The sequence below is a fragment of the Leuciscus leuciscus genome (assembly GCF_965113295.1).
Source record: "Leuciscus leuciscus genome assembly, chromosome: 15".
NCBI classification, from domain to species: Eukaryota; Metazoa; Chordata; class Actinopteri; order Cypriniformes; family Leuciscidae; genus Leuciscus; species Leuciscus leuciscus.
In genome coordinates this window covers 27,602,238-27,622,925 of record NC_138739.1, presented here as the reverse complement: position 1 = coordinate 27,622,925, position 20,688 = coordinate 27,602,238, and the positions used below count along the sequence as shown (strand labels likewise).

The following is a 20,688-nucleotide window of genomic DNA, read 5'->3' as shown; positions in this document are numbered from 1 at the left end:
CCACCTTTCTGATTTATTTTCACACAAAATCTGTTGCTCCATCAATTTTCAAACATATATTGTTCTGCAATCATACACTGGGAGTAGTGAAAATAATAATTATTGTTCAATCAAATTATTTAACCTGATCTAATCTAATATAAATAACACTAATAAATAAATCACGAATAAATAAATAAATAACATTTTCTATTGTTTGCAGATTTTGTAGACATAAAAACAATGCCTTCACAAAATTAGAAGAACAGAGTGAGAAAGAGCAAAGACAAAGCCTATTCAACATTGCAAAAATTGAATCAAAGTTCTAGAAAGCCAGAGGGTAAATATGTATAGAATATTTAGCAGACAGTTTTTCACACTTTAACTCCTGTAAATATATTTCCCATTATAATCAGTTGCCTTAGTTGATATAGAATCTATCTATAACATAGCCTACATCATATTTATAATATTTTAATGAGACCATATTAAGATTATACATAATAAAAAGGTAATATACTATATATTATCTAAATGTGTTCTAATCTAAATGAATAGTACCTTAGTATAGTAGGTTACAAGGTGGCTGACGGCACAAAACACATTTGCTTTTCTTCCAAGAACATGGATGTTGCACGAGTTGTAACTTGTTAGCACTATTTGAAGACCAAGAGCAAAACATTTTGCGACAGAAATACAAAAACATATTAACAAAATACTAATTTTGTGGATCGACTACTGTCTGTAATGTGGATTGTAATTTGTAATCGACCTGTGAATGGGACGAAATTCTATTCTGAAACTGTCGTCTGTCGTCGGGGAGCGGGCACATGCTTGTCTACGAGTGACGCTGCGGAGCGAGCAGGAAAACACGGAGCGGATTAGCGGAATCAGTGGATCTTTAGCGGAGCGATAACAGAACGTTTTTATGGGAATCTTCTGGAGGGTTAGGGAGGGGGGCGAGAGGGGCACCTCAGCTGATGAGGGCAGAAGGGCAGTGGCTCTAGCCACCGGGCCACCCCCCTGTGCACGGCCCTGTTCACTATGCTAATGTTTGAGCAAAGAGAACAGGTTTGACTTGGGTGTAACATCCTAAGAACAAGTTGAAGCATTTCAGTGTTTCTTTTCACACAGCAAGTACCCTACAAAAGGTAAGTTACACATACATATTATAAGAGTATAAAATATTACATATGTGACGAAGGACGACCTTTTTCAGGCAGATAAAACTGGCTGCTTGAGAATCAGCCAATCAGGAGCGTCACTGCGCTCTGCGGCTCGCGAAAGCAGACAGCTTGAGTTTCAGTTTCGGAAAAGCTTGGAAGAGAGCGCTGGCGTTGAAAGACTGTGCAGTTTATATTTATATAGATAATATAAGATAGTGTTGCTGTACTTATTTACAAGTTCCTAGTATTGTGTGCGTGCAACTACCAGTAAGTATACTGAAGTTTGTTGTTTTTACCTCACAATGACTCGTGGCATGTTGCTGCTCGTTGTTGTATAGACCATAGGTATAGATAGACTGTAAAAAAATAGACCCCTTTTGCGCCGACGTCACACAATTACGTCACGGTGTTAGCTGGAGGCAAAACAAAGGGAAAACTGGAGACAGCCAATACAAACCAGCACTGATTCGGCTACATAATAAGGAGTTGAAAATATTATTATTGTAATTATAATTAAATGTCATCTTGTTGTGTTGTTGGGTGCAAGAATCGACGGAGTAGCCTACAGGCTCCAATTTGAAAATTTATCGCATAATGTTTTCGAAACTATTGTGATTATTTGTGAATCATTATAGCCTACATTGTTGTGTTTGATTGGGACGACTTTTTTTGAAGAACCTGGTAAGAAAGAATAATCAAATACATAGTTAAAAAATGAATTTGCTGCATCTGTAATTTTTATTTCTAGAAAATATTCACATCATTAAAATTGCTCTGTAATGTCACTCTTTACATGGTCGTCTTCTAGCCTTGGCGATGACTAGGCAGAGCTTCGGATCGTACCACACAACACAAGTCTTGTACGTGACCATTGATTCAGCACATAGTTATCAGGCATCTAAAGATTTAAATGCCCTCAGTTTGTCTTTATGCTTGGTTTCTCTATCAGGTAGGTGTAGATGTCAGGCCACTCAACCGAGGTAGTGTTAACGTTAATCCTGTCAGATCGTCCATCCATTGAATGAGCGTGTACGGCCGGGTCGGTCAATCTGGTTATGTCCGTTAAAATGAACTTTTGCAAATAACAATCGCGGTCCTGGACAGTGAGTGACCTTACACATTAAGATAAAATCTGATTTTCTCTAGTCATTGTTAAAAAAAACAAGCTAACAAAACTTGAAAACGTACTCGGTTACTAACGTAACCTCTGTTCTCTCTAGAGAGGGAACGAGTATTGCGTAAGCTAGCTTACGCTGCGGGAAAGTCTCCTTTCTCGAGATACTGAAGCCAAAAATTATCCTTAATTTTTTAAAACTTTGTCAACGCAGTGCGGCAGCCTGCAGACCTAGGGCAAGCGAATCGCGTGCCCATTGGCTGCCCTGCGGCAACTGCAGCAGCGGCTGAGCCTTGCGCGTGACGTCACGTCCAATGAGCGCGCTTGGCGCGCTTAATGCGTCACAGCCCGTCATTAGGGGTGTGGCTTAGCGTATATAAGCAAGGAACAGAGGCTGCTTCACTGGTTTCTGTCGCATGAAGCGAAATGAGCTCGTGGCGAGAGCACGGCGGGTTACGCAATACTCGTTCCCTCTCTAGAGAGAACAGAGGTTACGTTAGTAACCGAGTACGTTCTCTTACGAGAGGTTCTCTCGTATTGCGTAAGCTAGCTTACGCTGCGGGAACACCCTTGTCAACGCCGTGCGCGCGCCCAGCATCCTGAATGAATCCCATGGGGGGGGGCCCAGGGAACGCGAAGCGGAGCTGGGCGGCCAAGATACCACAGTACACAAGCACATAATATGGGGCAGGGAGCGGCACAGCCGGTCCAACTAACACTTCCCACATAGTGTAGCTCAACCAGTAGAGCTAAATCCACAACATAGCCCGCGCACAGACAGTGGGCTGGCTTACGCGAGACCTAGACTGATAGCACTTTGGCCTGCAAAGCGGGGACTTCCAGGTTGTAAAACCTAACAAATGTGGAGGGGGAGGCCCAGCCTGCCGCCGCACAAATGTCATGAATGGGAATCCCACTGGACCACGCCCACGATGAGGCCATGCCTCTGGTGGAGTGTGCCCGAATGCCCAAAGGGCACTGCAGGTTTTTAGATGCGTAAGCAGCTGCGATAGCGTCAACTATCCATCTGGACAGGGTGTGTTTCGAGGCGGCGAGACCCTTGGTGCGCCCACCAAACGAAACAAAGAGCTGCTCTGAACGCCTGAAGGCGGCGGAGCGTGAAATATAGCTTTTTAGCGCTCTAACTGGGCAGAGGAGATTACTATCCGCTTCGCAGCCATCATTTGGCAGGGCTGACAGGGAAATGACCTGCGCTCTGAAGGGAGTGCCCAGAATTTTGGGGACGTACCCATGCCTCGGTCTGAGAATAACTTTAGAGTTATTGGGTCCGAACTCGAGGCACGCAGCGTTAGTGGATAACGCGTGAAGGTCTCCCACACGTTTTACTGAAGACAGAGCTATCAGAAAAACGGTTTTGAGCGTGAGGTATTTCATATCCACAGTCTCTAAGGGTTCAAAGGGATGTGCTTTCAGTGCGTCTAAGACCAGTGAAAGATCCCACATAGGAACCGACGGGGGTCGCGGGGGGTTCATCCTCCTCGCTCCTCTAAGGAAGCGGATGACAAACTCGTTCCTTCCTAATGCGCGGCCCGGCTCTGAGACAGAGAGCGCTGAAATAGCCGCGACATAGACTTTGAGCGTGGAGGGGGACCTGCCCGCGTCCAGTAGCTCTTGAAGGAAGCACAAAACGTGCGAGACCCCACATGTCTGTGGATTAAGCCCTTTGGCAGTGCACCATTTGTTAAACACCGACCATTTAGACGTGTAGAGCCGCCTCGTGGAGGGGGCTCTAGCTTGTATGATCGTGTTCATCACCCCTTCTGGTAGATCAGCGTGTAATTGTTGAGGCTCCACGCATGCAGAGACCAGTGCTCTGGGTGGGGATGCCAAATCGAGCCGTGGGCTTGGGAGAGAAGGTCTCTCCGCACCGGAATCGGCCAGGGGGCTGAGTCTGCCAATTGTATGAGTTCCGGGAACCAAGCTTGGTTCTCCCAGAACGGGGCTATGAGGAGCACTGTGTGGCGCGCTTTCCTGACTCTCTCGATGACCTGAGGCAGCAGAGAGACTGGTGGAAACGCATATAGCGGGCCGCTGGGCCATGTCTGGGCCAGCGCGTCCTCGCTCTTTGAAAAGAACACTGGGCAGTGGGCGTTGTCTTTTGACGCAAAGAGGTCGACTTTCGCTCTGCCAAAGCGGCGCCACAGCGACTGGACTGTTTGGGGGTGTAGAGACCACTCCCCAGGGGGAACGTTGTCCCTGGACAGTCTGTCGGGGCCCTCGTTCAGATGGCCAGGCACATGCGATGCTCTCAGAGAGCGCAGAGAGTGCTGAGCCCATACGAGGAGGCGTTCCGTCAGGGCGCAGAGTTGCTTTGATCTGACACCGCCCTGGCGGTTCACATAGGCCACTACTGAAGTGTTGTCCGTGCGGACTAGAACATGGTGACCATGGAGGAATGGGAGGAAGTGCATGAGCGCTTTCTCGACCGCGAGCATCTCTAGACAGTTTATGTGTAGGAGATTCTCCTGGTCTGACCAGTGGCCATAGACCGGTCTGCCTTCGAAGAGCGCTCCCCAACCTAGGTTGGACGCGTCTGTTGAGACAACTTTCCGGTGTGAAACCACTCCCATAGTCACTCCGGTGTGATACCATTCGGCTGCTAGCCAGGGCTGCAGGGCTGAGACACAGACCTGAGTCACTCTGATTAGCGAGCCGCCGGTCGCCCAGGCTCGATGGGAAACGCGCGCTTTCAGCCAGCGTTGAAGCGGGCGCATGCGCAGTAAACCCAGCTGAAGCACTGCTGCAGCTGAGGCCATATGCCCCAGAATGCGCTGAAATGCTTTCAGGGGAACCTGTGTGCCTTCTTTGAAGGATGCAGCGAGGCGCTGAATGCGGCGCGCGCGCTGCTCCGACAATCTGGCCGTCATTGCCACCGAGTCCAGTTCTATTCCGAGAAAGGAAATTGACTGCCGGGGCGAGAGCGAGCTCTTGGTCCAGTTGACCGCTAGACCCAGACCCTCCAGGTGGTCGAGTAGCGCTGTTCTGTGAGACACAAGTTCTGTCTCTGACTGCGCTAGAACGAGCCAATCGTCCAGATAGTTCAGAATTCGCATTCCCTGACTCCTCAGGGGAGCGAGAGCCGTGTCCATGCATTTCGTAAATGTACGGGGTGCTAAAGACAGGCCGAACGGCAGGACTGTGTATTGATAAGCTCGACCGTCGAAGGCGAATCTCAAGAATGGCCTGTGACGGGGAGTTATTTGGATCTGGAAATACGCGTCTTTCAGATCGAGAGAGATAAACCAGTCTCCTGGGCGAACTTGCGCAAGGATCTGTCTGGTTGTAATCATCCTGAACGGCCGTCTCATGAGAGCCTTGTTCAGATGTCTCAGATCTAAAATAGGTCTTAATGCTCCGTCCTTCTTGGGAACGAGGAAGTAACGGCTGTAAAAGCCTGACTCGCTCGAGGAAGGATGAACTTGTTCTATGGCCCCTTTTCGCAGCAGCTTTGCTATTTCTGCTTGAAGCAGATGCGCTGTTTCCAAACTCACTTTCGTTTCCGTCTGCGCTAGAAAGCGCGGAGGGCGACGAGCAAATTGGAGCGAATAGCCGTGTCTTATGGTGTTGAGCACCCATTCTGACGCGCCCTGAATAGCTTCCCATGCTTTTGCATGCATAGCTAGGGGTCGAATGGTCTCTGGGTTCAGATCGCCGCGTTGCGCGGGATGGGGAACCTGTATCAGAGAGGATGGAGCGGCGCGCGCGCCGCCGATGCTCGGACACGAGGGCAGAAGAACAGGGCTGGCCGACTGTGCAGATTTTAGAAGCTCGATCTCGGACGATGGAGCGTGAGCTGCTGTCAAATAACCCAGGCGCGAGAGCGGCGTGGGGATAATGGTGTCTGAAAGTGGGTGCGCGTGCTCGTGAGCTGGCGCGGGATTTGCACTTATGACACGGCCAGTGTTTGGAAGCTTTATGAGGTTTGTAACCTGTCTGGCAGAGCTGGTAGTGGGCAGGTGTGAGCACAATGCTGTGGGCACATTTTCTGCACTTGATGCTCGAGCGGAAAGTTTCCGCTTTAAGAGATAGCGTTCTGGACGCGTTGCCATGGGAACCTGGTCTGCGTGAGGCAGTGAGCACACGGGAGTGGGCACTTTTCCTACACTTAATATCCCTGCGGCTTGGGCCGTAGCAACTTGAGGTAACTGAGTGACAGAGCGAGCAGCGAGTAGGTGTGGGCACTGAAGTGTGGGCACATTTCCTACATTTAGTACTCGAGCGGTGTGAGGCCGCTTTATGAGAGATCGCTCTGGGCGCGTTACCATGGGGATTGTACATGTGTGAAGCAGTGAACACGTGGGTGTGGGCACATTTTCTACACTTAAAGCATTTATACTCTTTTTGAGATTTATCTGAGTCGCCGTGAAAACGGCGTTTGTGTGCAGGCGAGCGAGTGTCATTACTGGCTCGTTGGCTGCGGTGTGTGCTGCTGCAGTAGCCTGAACATAGGGGACTGACAGAGCTGTGCGTTTCGATGGCGGTCCGGCCGTAGCGGGACCCAACCATCTTTTCCTCCTTGCGGATGCTAGGAGGACTTCGCGGGCTCAGGCTTCAAAGCGATCTTGGGCCGCGGGCCCCGTGGGGGCGGCGGTCTGTGACGGCTGGTCGAGCGTGACCTGGGGCGACTGCCCTGGCGTCGCTGCGAAGCGCTGGGAGGCCTGGAAGAGCGCTGGTTAGAGCTGCGCACAGGAGGCTGAGTTTGAGGGCGGCCTGTGGCTGGGCTCGAACGGCGGGGCAGGAAAAGGTTCATCGCCTGTGACGCCTTCTGAACTTCGGAGAACCGATCCACGATTCCGCTGACCGCAGGGCCAAAGAGGCCGGTGGGCGAAAGTGGTGCGTTCAGGAAAACGGCGCGCTCTGAGTCACTCATGTCAGCGAGAGTCAGCCAGAGGTGTCTGTCGATGACGGTGAGCGCGGCCATGGATCTGCCGATGGCTTGAGCAGCGGTCTTGGTGGCGCGTAGCGCAAGATCCGTAGCGCTGCGCAGATCAGTTAAGGCGGACGGACCCGAGCCCTTCTCATCCAGCTCACGGAGGAGGTCGGCTTGAAGGATCTGAAGGACGGCCATTGAGTGCAGGGCGGAAGCAGCCTGGCCGGAGGCGGCGAAAGCGCGGCCGGCGAGAGCTGAGGTGGTCCTGCAGGCTTTAGACGGCAGGGCAGACTTTGAGCGCCATCTAGCAGACGGCGGGCAAAGGTGCGTTGCCACAGCTTCCTCAACGGCGGGGATAGCGTTATAGCCGTTCTCGGCGGCTCTGTCCACCTGAGAGAGAGCCGAGGAGACTGGTGAGCGGAGTCTGGTGGAGAACGGAGCGTTCCAGGATTTAGAAAGCTCGGTGTGGAGCTCAGGCAGGAAGGGTGCTGACCTAGAGGCAGGCGCAGGGCGGCGGCTAGGTAGAAAGCACCCGTCAAGGCGATTGGGCTCCGGCTCCTTAGGTGGGGACCAATCCAGTCCCATTCTCTCGACCGCTTGAGTGAGGAGGCGGAGAAGCTCCGCGTCAACACTGGCACGTGACCTGGTAGACTCCAAAGTCGAGGGGGCGGAGCGGTGAGAGCCCGACCAGTCCTCGCTGTCAGACGCGAGCAGAGAGCAGCTGTCAGCGGCATCATCTGCATCATCCCCCAGGACGACGGCAGTGCGGGCAGAGGCCGGCAGCTGCGCGTCGGTGAAGGGTGGGGGGGAAGGAGAGAGCGAGACTCGCGGGAGAGGTTCCGGCGAGCGCTCAGCTGTAGCGTCCAGTTCCGGCGGCCTTTGGGAGCGACGTTTCTTCTTACGTGGCCCAGAAGAAGTGGCCGGAGAAGGTGGAGGTTCCTCGAATTTAGCGAGTCGAGCCCGTAGGGTCGACATCGGTAACTCCTCACACTGATCGCAGCCGCCCTCGGAGAGAGCGCGGGCTGCGTGGTCGAAGCCCAGGCAGAGAGTGCACAGCACGTGGCAGTCTCCGTCGCTGAGCGCGGCTCTGCACGAGCCACAGGATGAGCGAGGCATTTGCAACAACGCCTCGCGCTCTTTTAGATGCAGGTGTGTCGCGGCGGACACACAAACACACAACACAGAGCAAAGAAAGGATATGTATGCCGGATGGCGCAGCAGGCAGGGAAGGCTGAAGGCGGCGAGCGGCCGGCGTCCTCAGGCTGAAATCCTCGGCGTGCTGGTCGCTTGATTCGACGGCGGCTTCCTCGAAGATCAGCGATGCGAAGAGCTTCGCTGAAGAGACAGAAATCAGTGAAGCAGCCTCTGTTCCTTGCTTATATACGCTAAGCCACACCCCTAATGACGGGCTGTGACGCATTAAGCGCGCCAAGCGCGCTCATTGGACGTGACGTCACGCGCAAGGCTCAGCCATAGGCTGCTGCAGTTGCCGCAGGGCAGCCAATGGGCACTCGATTCGCTTGCCCTAGGTCTGCAGGCTGCCGCACTGCGTTGACAAAGTTTAAAAAAATTAAGGATAATTTTTGGCTTCAGTATCTCGAGAAAGGAGACTTTCCCGCAGCGTAAGCTAGCTTACGCAATACGAGAGAACCTCTCGTAAGAGAACTAGCGTTAGTGAAGCGGCCAGGGGAATCGTTCTGCCTCCACCTAAGCTCCGCCCACAAAAAAACGTCACCATGGAAAGGGGTTACTAACTGGAAAGGGGTTTCGCACTTTATACTGTCTATGGTTTCGCACTGCTCGTTTGTTTAATTGTTGAGAACGCTGTTAATTAATGGAGGTGTTGCTCTGCAAGCCTTACGTGTCTCAGTTGAAATAATGTCTGTTGTTTTTGCACAATGTGTAACGTTGTTTATTTTAAGGAGTAACTGCAGCTCATAATTATTATATGTTCAGCTGAATTTAGCATGTTGTATATTGTTGCAGTTAATGTGCAGCAAATTCATCTTTGAACAGGGATATAGTGTACTACTGCAGTTCTAAGTTTGTATTTGCTTAGTAATAAGCATTTATTATAACACTGCATTTAAGTCATACATAACAAAACTATAATTTAATCTCTTGATTGTTTGTTTTATTATATACCTGCTAGGCATGTAATAACTATTTAACATTTATATAGAGAGTCTACATTTACTGATTTATGCCTGTATCTCTGTTTCAGAACCACACACATTTAAACCTTTATCTCAATAAAACATCTAAACGGAACATCTTGTCTGCATTCTAATCGATGCCCCCTGGTGGTCACAACCTTTTAAAGACCAGTCAAATTATACAGTCCTTTCCAGTCACCAAAACAACATACATATATTCTAAATTCGGATCTGCCAATATAACTCTTTGTACAGTGGCAATTCACAGAAGCAATGAACAGCAAGTTTAAAGGAAAGTAAGTATGAAAAATAAAATTCAGTTGTGCATTAGTACATCAAACAAACAAATTAATACACAAGCCACAAACAGGGGAAAAGTGACTTTTAATGAGCTTTTTCAACAAATGGCCAAACTAAATATGAGCTGTTCTCTTACGAGAGGTTCTCTCGTATTGCGTAAGTTAGCTTACGCTACGGGTAGAGTCATCTTTTCTCGAGATATGAAGCCAAAAATTATCCTTAATTTTTATATATTGTCAACGCAGTGCAGCAGCTAGCAGACCTAGAGCAGGCTATGTAGCGCGCTCATTGGCTGCCCCGCGGCAACTGCATAAGCCTACCAGTGAGCCTGGCGTGACGTCACGCCCAATGAGGGCGCGCGCGCCATCACGCGTCACAGCCCGCCAGAATGGGGGGGTGGCTAGCGTATAAAGGGAAGGCTCAGAGGCTGATTCTCTGATTTTCGTCTCTTCAGCGAAGCTCTCCGCATCGCTGCACTCTGAGAGAAGCCGCCGCCCTCGAATGGTCACCACCGAAGGCGCCCGCGCCTAACAGGCTCGACGGGTGTTTTCTGCCTAGCCGCTGCCAAGCGCCTGCCTCTAGGTCAGCACTCTTCCTGCCTGAGCTCCACGCTGAGCTTTCCAAATCCTGGAACGCTCCTTTCTCCGTGAGACTCCGCTCCTCAGTCTCCTCAACTCTCTCTCACGTGGACGGAGCCACGGAGAAGGGGTATAACCAGATTCCCCCGGTGGAACAGGCAGTTGCAGCGCACCTTTGCCCCCCATCCGCGAGATGGCGCTCAAAGTCTACCCTCCCGTCAAAAGCCTGCAGGACTACGTCAGCACTCGTCAGCCGCGCCTTCTCTGCCGCTGGACAGGCTGCTTCTGCCCTGCACACAATGGCGGTTCTCCAGATCCTCCAGGCCGATCTCATCCGCGAAATCGACGAGAAAGGCCCGAGTCACACCGCCTTCACAGACTTGCGCAGCGCGACGGACCTCTCCCTTCGCGCTACCAAGACCGCGGCCCAAGCCATCGGGAGATCCATGGTCTCGCTTACAGTCACCGAGCGCCATCTGTGGCTAACGCTCGCCGACATGGGTGAGTCTGAACGGTCCGTCTTCCTTAACGCCCCGCTCTCCCCCACCGGCCTCTTCGGCCCTGCTGTAAGCGGCATCGTGGATCGTTTTTCGGAGGTACAGAAAGCGTCGCAGGCCATGAACCTCTTCCTGCCTCGCCGCTCGAGTTCCGCTGCAGGCCGCTCTCAAGCACAGCCTCCTGCACGCAGCTCTACACAGCGCTCGTCTCGACCTCCGCCTTCGCAGCAACGACAGGGCGGCCGCCCTAGGTCACGCTCATCCAGCCAGCACAGACCGCCTCCCCCTCGGGGCCCCCGGCCTAAGATCTCGCTGAAGCCCGAGCCTGCGAAGTCCTAGCATACGCAGGGAGGAAAAGACGGTTGGGTCCCGCCGCGGCCGGACCGCCGTCAAAACACACAACTTTACCTCTGCCAGTCCCCTTAGAAAAGGCTACTGCAGTAGTGTTCACCGCAGCCAACGAGTCAGTTACACAACTCGCTCGCCTGCACACAAAAGCCGTTCTCACGGCGACCCAGAGAAATCTCAAAAAGAGTATAAAGTCTGGTTATCCGGCTCACGCCGACGGTGTTATGAGTGTAGTAAATGTGCCTACACCCCAGTGTTCACCCCCTAAAGCTCCCCACCACTGGCCGTGTTACGAATGTAAGCCCTGTGCCTGCCTACGAGCGCTCACACTTACTGATAAACACATTAACGCCCACGCCGCTCTCGCGTCACGGGTTTCTCACTGCAAAATGTTCTCCGTCCCAAGTGACCGAGTCATTGAGTGCTGTCCAGCCAGTTATCGCTATCAGCAAGCTCCCGTTCCCCAGCATCGACAGCACGCGCACCGCGCAAATTCCTCTGTTACGAGTCCCCTATCCCGCGCAGTGCAGCGGCCGGGACCCAGAGGCCATTCGACCCCTAGCCATGCATGCAAAAGCGTGGGAAGCTATCCCGGGCGTGTCAGAATGGGTGCTGAACATTGTGAAACGGGGCTATTCGCTGCAGTTCGCTTGCCGTCCCCCGCGCTTTCGAGCACGGACCGAGACGAGAGTGAATACAGAAGCAGCCCATCTGCTTCATACAGAAATAGCGAAACTATTGTGCAAGGGGGCGATAGAACGAGTGCATCCTTCTCTGACCGAGACGGGCTTTTACAGCCGTTATTTCCTCGTTCCCAAGAAGGACGGAGCTCTCAGACCCATATTAGATCTGAGATATTTGAACAAAGCTCTCATGAGACGGCCATTCAAAATGCTCACAACCAGACAAATCCTCACGCAAATCCGCCCGAGGGACTGGTTTATTTCTCTCGATCTGAAAGACGCATACTTTCCGATTCAGGTTATACCCCGTCACAGGCCATTCTTGAGATTCGCCTTCGACGGTCAGGTATATCAATACACCGTCCTCCCGTTCGGCCTGTCTTTAGCACCCCGTACGTTCACGAAGTGCATGGACTCGGCCCTCGCTCCCCTGAGAACACAGGGCATGCGAATTCTGAACTATTTGGACGACTGGTTGATTCTAGCGCAGTCAGAGGAAGAACTCATATCCCACAGACTAGCATTTCTCAGCCATCTGAAAAGCTTGGGTCTCTCGGTCAACTGGACCAAGAGCTCATTAATACCCAGTCAGTCAATCTCTTTTTTGGGAATAAAGCTGGACTCGGTGGCTATGACGGCCAGACTGTCGACACAGCGCGCACGCCGTATTCGACATCTCGCCGCGTCTTTTCAGAAAGGCAGGTGTTTCCCCCTGAAAACATTTCAGATGATGTTGGGCCACATGGCTTCAGCTGCAGCGGTGCTTCAGCTGGGCTTACTGCGCATGCGCCCGCTTCAGCGCTGGCTGAGAACGAGAGCGCCCCGCAGAGCGTGGATTGCCGGCGGCTCGCGAGTCAGTGTGAATCAGGGCTGCGTCTCAGCCCTGCAGCCCTGGCTGGCGGCCGAATGGTACCAACGGGGAGTTACAATGGGAGTTATCTCGCACCGGAAAACGATCTCGACAGACGCCTCCAACTTAGGTTGGGGGGCGCTTCTCGAGGGCAGACCGGTCTATGGCCTCTGGTCAGACCGGGAGAAATGCCTTCACATAAACTGTCTGGAGATGCTAGCGGTCGAGAATGCACTGAAACATTTTCTCCCATACCTGCGAGGACACCATGTACTAGTTCGCACAGACAACATGTCAGTGGTGTCCTACGTGAACCGTCAGGGCGGGATCAGATCCAAAATCCTCTGCGCACTGGTGGAACGCCTCCTCGTTTGGGATCAGGGCTCACTGCGCTCGCTGAGAGCCACGCATGTGCCCGGTCACCTGAACGACGGCCCAGACAGACTGTCCAGAGACAACGTTCCCCCCGGGGAATGGTCTCTACACCACCAGACAGTCCAGCTTCTATGGCGCCTTTTCGGCAGAGCGAAAGTCGACCTCTTTGCATCAGACGACAACCCCCACTGCCCGATATTCTTCTCGAAGAGCGAGGACGCGCTGGCCCAAGCCTGGCCCAGCGTCCCGCTGTACGCTTTTCCCCCGATCTCGCTGTTACCCCAGGTGATCGGGAGGATCAGAGAAACGCGCCACTCAGTGCTCCTCGTAGCCCCGCACTGGGAGAACCAGACATGGTTCCCGGAATTAATGCGGCTGGCAGACACAGCCCCATGGCCGATCCCGGTGAGAAGAGACCTTCTCTCTCAAGCCCGCGGTTCGATCTGGCATCCCCATCCAGAGCGCTGCTCTCTGCATGCGTGGATAATCAACGGATACTCGTTGATTTGCCAAAAGGGGTCGTGAACACGATCACGCAGTCTAGAGCTCCCTCTACGAGACGGCTCTACGCGTCAAAATGGTCTGTGTTTAACAAGTGGTGCACGGGGAAAAATCTAAACCCACAAACGTGTGGGATTTCGGGGGTTTTGTGCTTCCTTCAGGAGCTGCTGGACGTGGGCAGATCCCCTTCCACGCTCAAAGTTTATGTTGCGGCTATTGCAGCGTTCGCCGACTCGGCGCGGCCGCGCATTAGGAAGGAATGAATTCATCATCCGCTTCCTCAGAGGAGCCAGGAGGATGAATCCCCTGCGGCCCCCCTCGGTTCCGATTTGGGATTTGTCTTCGGTCCTAGAGGCCCTGAAAGCTTATCCCTTCGAACCTTTGGACACTGTGGATCTGAAATACCTCACATTCAAAACCGTTTTTCTGATAGCTCTGTCTTCAGTTAAACGCGTGGGTGACTTGCACGCGTTATCAGTTAACGCGGCGTGTCTTGAGTTCGGACCTAATGACTCAATAGTCATTCTCAAACCGAGACATGGTCACATCCCCAAGGTGATGGGCACTCCTTTCAGAGCGCAGGTCATTTCCCTCTCAGCCCTACCGGCATCCGGCAGCGAGGTTGATAGTAACCTCCTCTGCCCTGTCAGGGCTCTGAGGAATTACGTCACGCGCTCCGCCGCTTTCAGGCGCTCGGAGCAGCTTTTCGTTTTGTTCGGAGGGCGCACTAAGGGTCTCGCCGCCTCGAAACACAGTCTGTCCAGATGGATAGTGGACGCTATTGCGGCAGCTTATGCGTCCAGAAACCTGCAGTGCCCCTTGGGCATCCGGGCTCATTCCACCAGAGGCATGGCCTCATCGTGGGCTTGGTCCAGCGGGATTTCCATTCATGACATTTGTACAGCGGCAGGTTGGGCCTCCCCCTCTACATTTGTTAGGTTTTATAACCTGGAAGTTCCCGCCCTGCAGGCTAAACTTCTATCAGTCTAAGTCGTGTGTATGCTCTGCCCAGACTACTGTGCGCAGGCTACTTAATCGATTTAGCTCTCCTGGTTGAGCTGCACCAGAAAGGGTTGTGTCAGTATCTGTCTAGACTGGCCGAGCCGTTCTACACCCCCTAATGTGTGCTTATGAACATGTGTTGGCCCACTCTGTCGGCCACCTGTTTCCCACTGATCAGTGTTCCCCGGGTTTCCCCTGGGACTCATGTAGTGGATGCTAGGCGTGCACGGCGTTGACAAGGGGTTCCCGTAACGTAAGCTAACTTACGCAATACGAGAGAACCTCTCGTAAGAGAACGTAATCGGTTACTAACGTAACCTCGGTTCTCTCTAGAAGAGGGAACGAGTATTGCGTAACCCGCCGTGCTCGCGCCGCGAGCTCATGTCGCTTCAGTCGACGAAAACCAGAGAATCAGCCTCCGAGCCTTCCCTTTATATGCTAGCCACCCCCCCATTCTGGCGGGCTGTGACGCGTGATGGCGCGCGCGCCCTCATTGGGCGTGACGTCACGCCAGGCTCACTGGTAGGCTTATGCAGTTGCCGCGGGGCAGCCAATGAGCGCACTAGATAGCCTGCTCTAGGTCTGCTAGCTGCTGCACTGCGTTGACAATATATAAAAATTAAGGATAATTTTTGGCTTCATATCTCGAGAAAAGATTACTTTACCCGTAGCGTAAGCTAACTTACGCAATACTCGTTCCCTCTTCTAGAGAGAACCGAGGTTACGTTAGTAACCGATTACGTTTTTAGCTGCTGTAATATAAACAAAATAGACAAATTTGTAGCCTATATAGGTGTGTTTTATACCAATAGAACATTCATTTTACATTCTACTCATTTTACTTGAGATTTTTACAGCTTTTCAACCCTGCTACCAAAATTTGGGGTATGTTTACACGACAACATGTACTAAAAAAATGTAAAAGTTTTTCCTTTGCGTTTTTTATTTTATTTCGCGCACAAAGGACAACATCCCTGTTCACACCTATGTCACTTTGTAAAGAAACACTTCTTGTCTATAGACTTAACACATTATTCACATGCGCGTGACGTCACCTTCACAAATTTGTGTTTTTGTAGTTTATACAGAGACGTTAATAATGGTATCGTTTTCAAAAACTTGCACTTTGGAACCCCGTTTCCAAAAGTTAGCATTTTCACGCCCCCAAAACGCTGCTGTTGTGTAAACGAACGGCCAAAACTCATATGTTTTTCGTTGAAAATGCTGTCATGTAAATGGCCCTTGTAAATACAGTTTAGTTTGGGACCGAATGTATTATATATTATACCTTATATTTCCAATAAATTAAAGAATTTTAGTGATTTGGTCTTTTATTTTTTTTTATTTTTTTTTTATAAATTTGGTAACAGGATTGAATTGAGCTTTATGAATGCAGTGAGTAGATCTAATCATGATGTAAAAAATAAATTAATAAATAGAATATGACCCTAAAGTGTACCCTGTTAGTGGAATGTGCTGACTGAAAATATGAATTTATTAAGCTCAATTTATATTGCATTATTTGCATGTCTTTGTCTTCAAGGATGCATAAAAGACAAGTTAGAAATGTCACCACGGACTCCCTCACTTCTGATTTAACCGAGGAGAAAATAAATCAGCTCTGTGGTTTGCTGGGGAATGTTGAACTGACTCTTCTCTACAAAGCTTCTGTTCATGGATATCAAGCTTCTGCCTTTCATCAGCGATGTGACCGTCAGGGTCCAACTTTACTTGTAGCCTATAACAGTTCAGGCTACATCTTTGGTGGATACACTAGTGTAGATTATGCTCAAAGCGGACAGCAAATTACTGATCCAGACATATTCCTATATAGCTTTCAGGGCAAGATCCCTGTGTGCATCAAAGTTAACAGTGGACAGTATGCACGTTATGATGACGCTGGAGGACCCAACTTCGGCCAACAGTTGTACTTTTGCTATAACAACCAACCAGTTTTGTTAAATCAAGGAGGGGGTGTATTTAGTGTTGTTCCGGCAACAATGTATGGGAACGACGCTCAATTGACTGAATGTGAAGTGTACAAAGTGGAGCAGGGTAAGTCAATCATCAGAAAAAAAGTTTTATATGCACATGTAGTCATGTACAATAAGATCAGTCCTTTTAAATAACGTTGTTTTTTTATTGTTAACATTTTACTTATTGTGTCAGGCTCTCAAATCAGTGCTGAGCAGAAACCATGGAGGAACGTTCTGTGGACAGCTGAGTATGTTTCCGCTTAGGTTTTGAGATCTTTTGTTCACTCAAGCCCTAAGGGGCGAAGGGCCCTGTTGTTTTCTTTAGGTACATTTTTATTTCACATTTTCAGGCACTTTTGGGACCCTTTACATGCTCAAAAACTCTTGAAACTTTGCACACACACACGTTGGAATCGTCGGCCATCAGGGTCGCACAAGTGGACATGGGGGGTTGTGGGGGGCTCTGCAGCAGACCCTTTTATATGGTTGTATTTGAGGGGTTCTGTAGTACACCCCTTTTCACCTACTGTAACCAAACTTCAAACACTTTTAGATCTCATCAGGCCAAACAACTTTCACACTCTAAAGCCCCTTTCACACAACGCGTTGATCCCGGGAAATTGCCATAAAATTGCTAGAGTGCCTTCTGTATGAACGCAAACACGTCCTGGGATTGATGCCCGAGTCCCGGAACGCGCCCAGTGTGAACAAAAGCCAGGACCAATGCCGTAAGGGGTGTGTTGTAGAGATGATGCACGTGCCATCGCACAACCTGACAGGAGTTATCACATCCTGACGTCACGTGTCTTTGCGGGATGTGTGTGAACGCACTTACAGATTCCAGAAAATCAATGGCAGTGTGAATCAAACGATCCCGGGACAAATCCCGGGACACATTATCCGTGCATTTTCCGGAATCTTTGTGTGAAAGGGGCTTAAGTCATAATCCAGCCCAACAGGAAGTTAACTATAATGACCAAACTCGGTCAGGATGAAGCTAAAACACTGAGGATGCTAAATTGCCAGCAGATTTTTGATATCTCAAATGGATTTCATACGTAATTAATTACTTTTATTAGCTTTTGCATTTGGTATTTATATTTAGACATAATCAAAGACTTTCTGTCACAGTTTAGGTTTTTTTTTTGTGGAAATGTATTTTTTGGCTCAACTAACTGGTAAAACAGTCTCCAACTTATCATTTGATCACTCTCTCTCTCTCTCTCTCTCTCTCTCTCTCTGTGTGTGTGTGTGTGTGTAACAGTCTATTTTATACTTTTGATTGTTTAGAGTTTTAACTTATTCATTGCTGGGCTTTTGCCTGCATTAATGGATAAGAAATCTCTTAGCTCTTGTCTTTTTCTATCAATTTGAATAACAGTAAAGGCATAGATCCAGTTCACTTGTAGTGTTAGGTGTTATATAATTAGTTTAATAATTAGGTTAATAAAATATTAAAAAAGACCTTAAGATAAATACTTCTAGACTTAATTTTGAGCTGCAAATGATAACTTCACACTCTTTTGAAAAGTTGCTGAGAACAGTGTTTTCAGAATGACTTGCTTTTATTAGGTATTGCTTTTGGATATATATTAGACATCAAAATTATTTTTGTGCAGCTATATTTTTCTATTGTAATTTGATATACAGCTATAAAAATGTGTTTATGTTGTAGACAAAGAGACAAACTCATGGAATCGATCAGGAATTATAAACCCCTGATGCCGTCTATGAGTCGAGTCAGAATCCTAATGATCGGTCCTGTCGGTGCTGGAAAATCCAGTTTCTTCAACTCCATCAACTCCGTCTTCATGGGCCGCATGACCAGCAAAGCCATGTCAGGATCTGCAGGCACTAGTCTCACCACACAGGTACAGATTCAACAGGATTCATAGTGTTTCCTACAGAAGTCTCTCTTCAGGTCGAGGAACAGCTCTTGATGACTTCAGATCTTGATGTGTTTCTCTTCTTGGTTGGTAGTTTCGCACATACCCAGTGAAAGACGGCCGTGAAGGAAAGCCATTGCCATTTGTGTTGTGTGACACCATGGGACTCGAGGAACAATCAGGTGCAGGACTGGATATTGATGACATCAGCATTATTCTTCAAGGTCACGTACCAGACCGCTATAAAGTAAGTGCACTATTCTGCAGAATGAATGAAGGTTGAAGTATGAATGATAAAAGTTCTGTTTCATGCTAAATCCTCAGTTCAACCCCATGGCACCATTTCAACCGGATGAGCAAAAGGCCTCCAGACCTGCATCTCTACAGGAGAAGATCCACTGTGTGGTGTATGTGATCGACGCCACCAAAATCTCCCTCATGTCCAGCAAACTTGAGGAAAAACTCGCTGCCATACGCAGAAAAGTGAACTCACTGGGTAAGTGAACATATTTATGCCAATCATGTGACTAATCCAAAGTAGGTTGTACATTGAGCAACCTGATAGTTGCATTGACACACCACATCATTTTCAGGCATTGCTCAGATTGTCTTGATGACAAAAGTAGATGAAGCATGTCCTCTAGTGGAGGAAGATCTTCAGAGCCTTTATGTCAGTTCCTACATCAAGACGAAGGTGAGACATGGTCACATGATCACATGAGCTGTTCCCACAGGACTCCGAGTGACTGAGATGTTGTTTTGTCTCTGCAGGTTCAGGAGGTGAGCTCTCGGTTAGGTGTGCCGGTGTCTTGTGTGTTACCGGTGAAGAACTACAGTCAGGAGCTGGAGCTGGAGCTCAACTGTGACGTCCTGCTTCTCACGGCGCTACAGCAGATGCTCAACTTTGCAGACGACTATCTGGATGATGTTGGTCCCGTGGAGGACAAACCCAAATAAAGTGCTGTGTGTCATAGATCGGGATAGATACTTCTTGATCTTAAGTTAGAAGATTGTTATTCTGTTCTGTTTTTCTGTACTAGTTCTTTTTTTAGTCATAGAAAAGGAAATGCAAATAAGGTAGGCCTACTTGACTACAAATTTCCCCCCCCAAAAAAATGGAGAATTCAATATGCTAAAACTGAATAATATAAAGAATATATATATAAAAAAACACGCTTCCTTTGATAAATGGATCTTTCTTTATTTTGTGATTTAAGCTTGAAAATTTATTTTACACCTGTGCAAAATAAAAATGAATAATACACATTTCAAAGACTTTATCATGTCAATGTATAAAAAAATATATATTAGTGAAACATTTTAATTTACCTACATGCTAAATCAGACTTTTTATTTGTACACTTTACAGAAACCCAATCACAGAACAGAATAAGCTAGAAAAAAATTACATTGACAAATGTAGTAAATTTTTATCTCTGTATGTCTCACGGTGTATATATATACTTGGGTTACAGATGGAGTTTTTTTTTTTTTTTTTTTTTAGTTTCTCATCCACTGCAAAAAGTTTTTGCTGCGTTCACCCCTCATTTTCCTCCAGCAAAACAGGACGGCTGCGTTTGCATGATGAGACTGAGATGTTGTTTTGTCTCTGAAGGTGCAGGAGGTGAGCTCTCGGTTAGGTGTGCCCGGCGTCTTGTGTGTTACCGGTGAAGAACTACAGTCAGGAGCTGGAGCTGGAGAGTCAGATGGTAACCCAAAGGCTATGGGTTCAATTCTCAATACTGGCAGGAAATGACTGAGGTGCCCATGAGCGTGGCACCTAACCCCCAATCGCTCGCCGGGTGCCTCTGTTAATGCCTGCCCACTGCTCTGGGTGTGTGTGTCCTGTCACGGTTTGCAGTGTTTGTGTTCACTACTCGTAACTTGGATGGGTTAAATGCAGAGGACAAATTCTGAGTATGGGTTCCCATACTTTGCATTCACATGTCACTTTCACTTTTAACAGTGATGTCCTGCTTCTCACCGCTCAACTTTGCAGATGACTGATCTGGATGATGTTTGTCATGTGGAGAACACCTTCCTAATAAATCGCTGCTGTTGGAGATTTTTCTTTTGGGGCTGTAATGGTTTTAAATTTCCTGAGTGTTAATGAATGATTGTGTTACTGTCTTTTTACCAAAGGCATGTATGATGCTCTGTTCTAGTATTTTCCTTTGCTAACAAGATTCATTGAAATTTAATTTGGACAGTTTTCTTAAATATAATTATCAGATTACAGAAAGACGTTGATATTAAATTGATCACGGTAAAGCAGAAAGTGTTACAACCATACCTGTTCTCCCCTACTATTCCTTTCTTTATATGTACTGCACCTTTAAATCCTATGAGGTTCAGTGTCAACGTCACTATTGTAAAAAAAAAAAAA

The 20,688-nt window shown here is 48.9% G+C and overlaps 2 protein-coding genes across 4 annotated transcripts in view; both read left to right on the top strand.

Moving 5' to 3' along the window:
• The first annotated feature begins 342 nt into the window (after positions 1 to 342).
• On the top strand, positions 343 to 20,365 carry LOC309475896 (interferon-induced protein 44-like). Of its 3 annotated transcripts, XM_082138874.1 has the most exons (10): positions 1,266 to 1,412; positions 9,375 to 9,602; positions 15,984 to 16,495; positions 16,610 to 16,664; positions 18,092 to 18,287; positions 18,397 to 18,549; positions 18,627 to 18,798; positions 18,896 to 18,996; positions 19,074 to 19,303; positions 19,918 to 20,365. In XM_082138874.1, exons 2-9 carry the CDS (start codon positions 9,580 to 9,582, stop codon positions 19,257 to 19,259), a joined length of 1,398 nt encoding a protein of 465 aa, XP_081995000.1. In that variant the 5' UTR covers positions 1,266 to 1,412; positions 9,375 to 9,579; the 3' UTR covers positions 19,260 to 19,303; positions 19,918 to 20,365. The 3 variants fall into 3 exon arrangements, with proteins under 3 accessions (XP_081994999.1, XP_081995000.1, XP_081994998.1); XM_082138873.1 differs by lacking the exons at positions 1,266 to 1,412; positions 19,918 to 20,365 and adding an exon at positions 343 to 1,130 and having other exon boundaries at positions 19,074 to 19,405; XM_082138872.1 differs by lacking the exon at positions 19,918 to 20,365 and having other exon boundaries at positions 19,074 to 19,405.
• Positions 10,996 to 20,688, top strand: part of LOC309475887 (uncharacterized protein) — a 31,822-nt gene continuing 22,129 nt past the window's right edge. Inside the window, exon 1 of the mRNA XM_082138836.1 lies at positions 10,996 to 15,766. Within this exon, the coding sequence (XP_081994962.1) occupies positions 11,267 to 13,462 (2,196 nt within the window). The 5' untranslated portion in view covers positions 10,996 to 11,266 and the 3' untranslated portion in view covers positions 13,463 to 15,766. The remainder of the gene's footprint in view (positions 15,767 to 20,688) is intronic.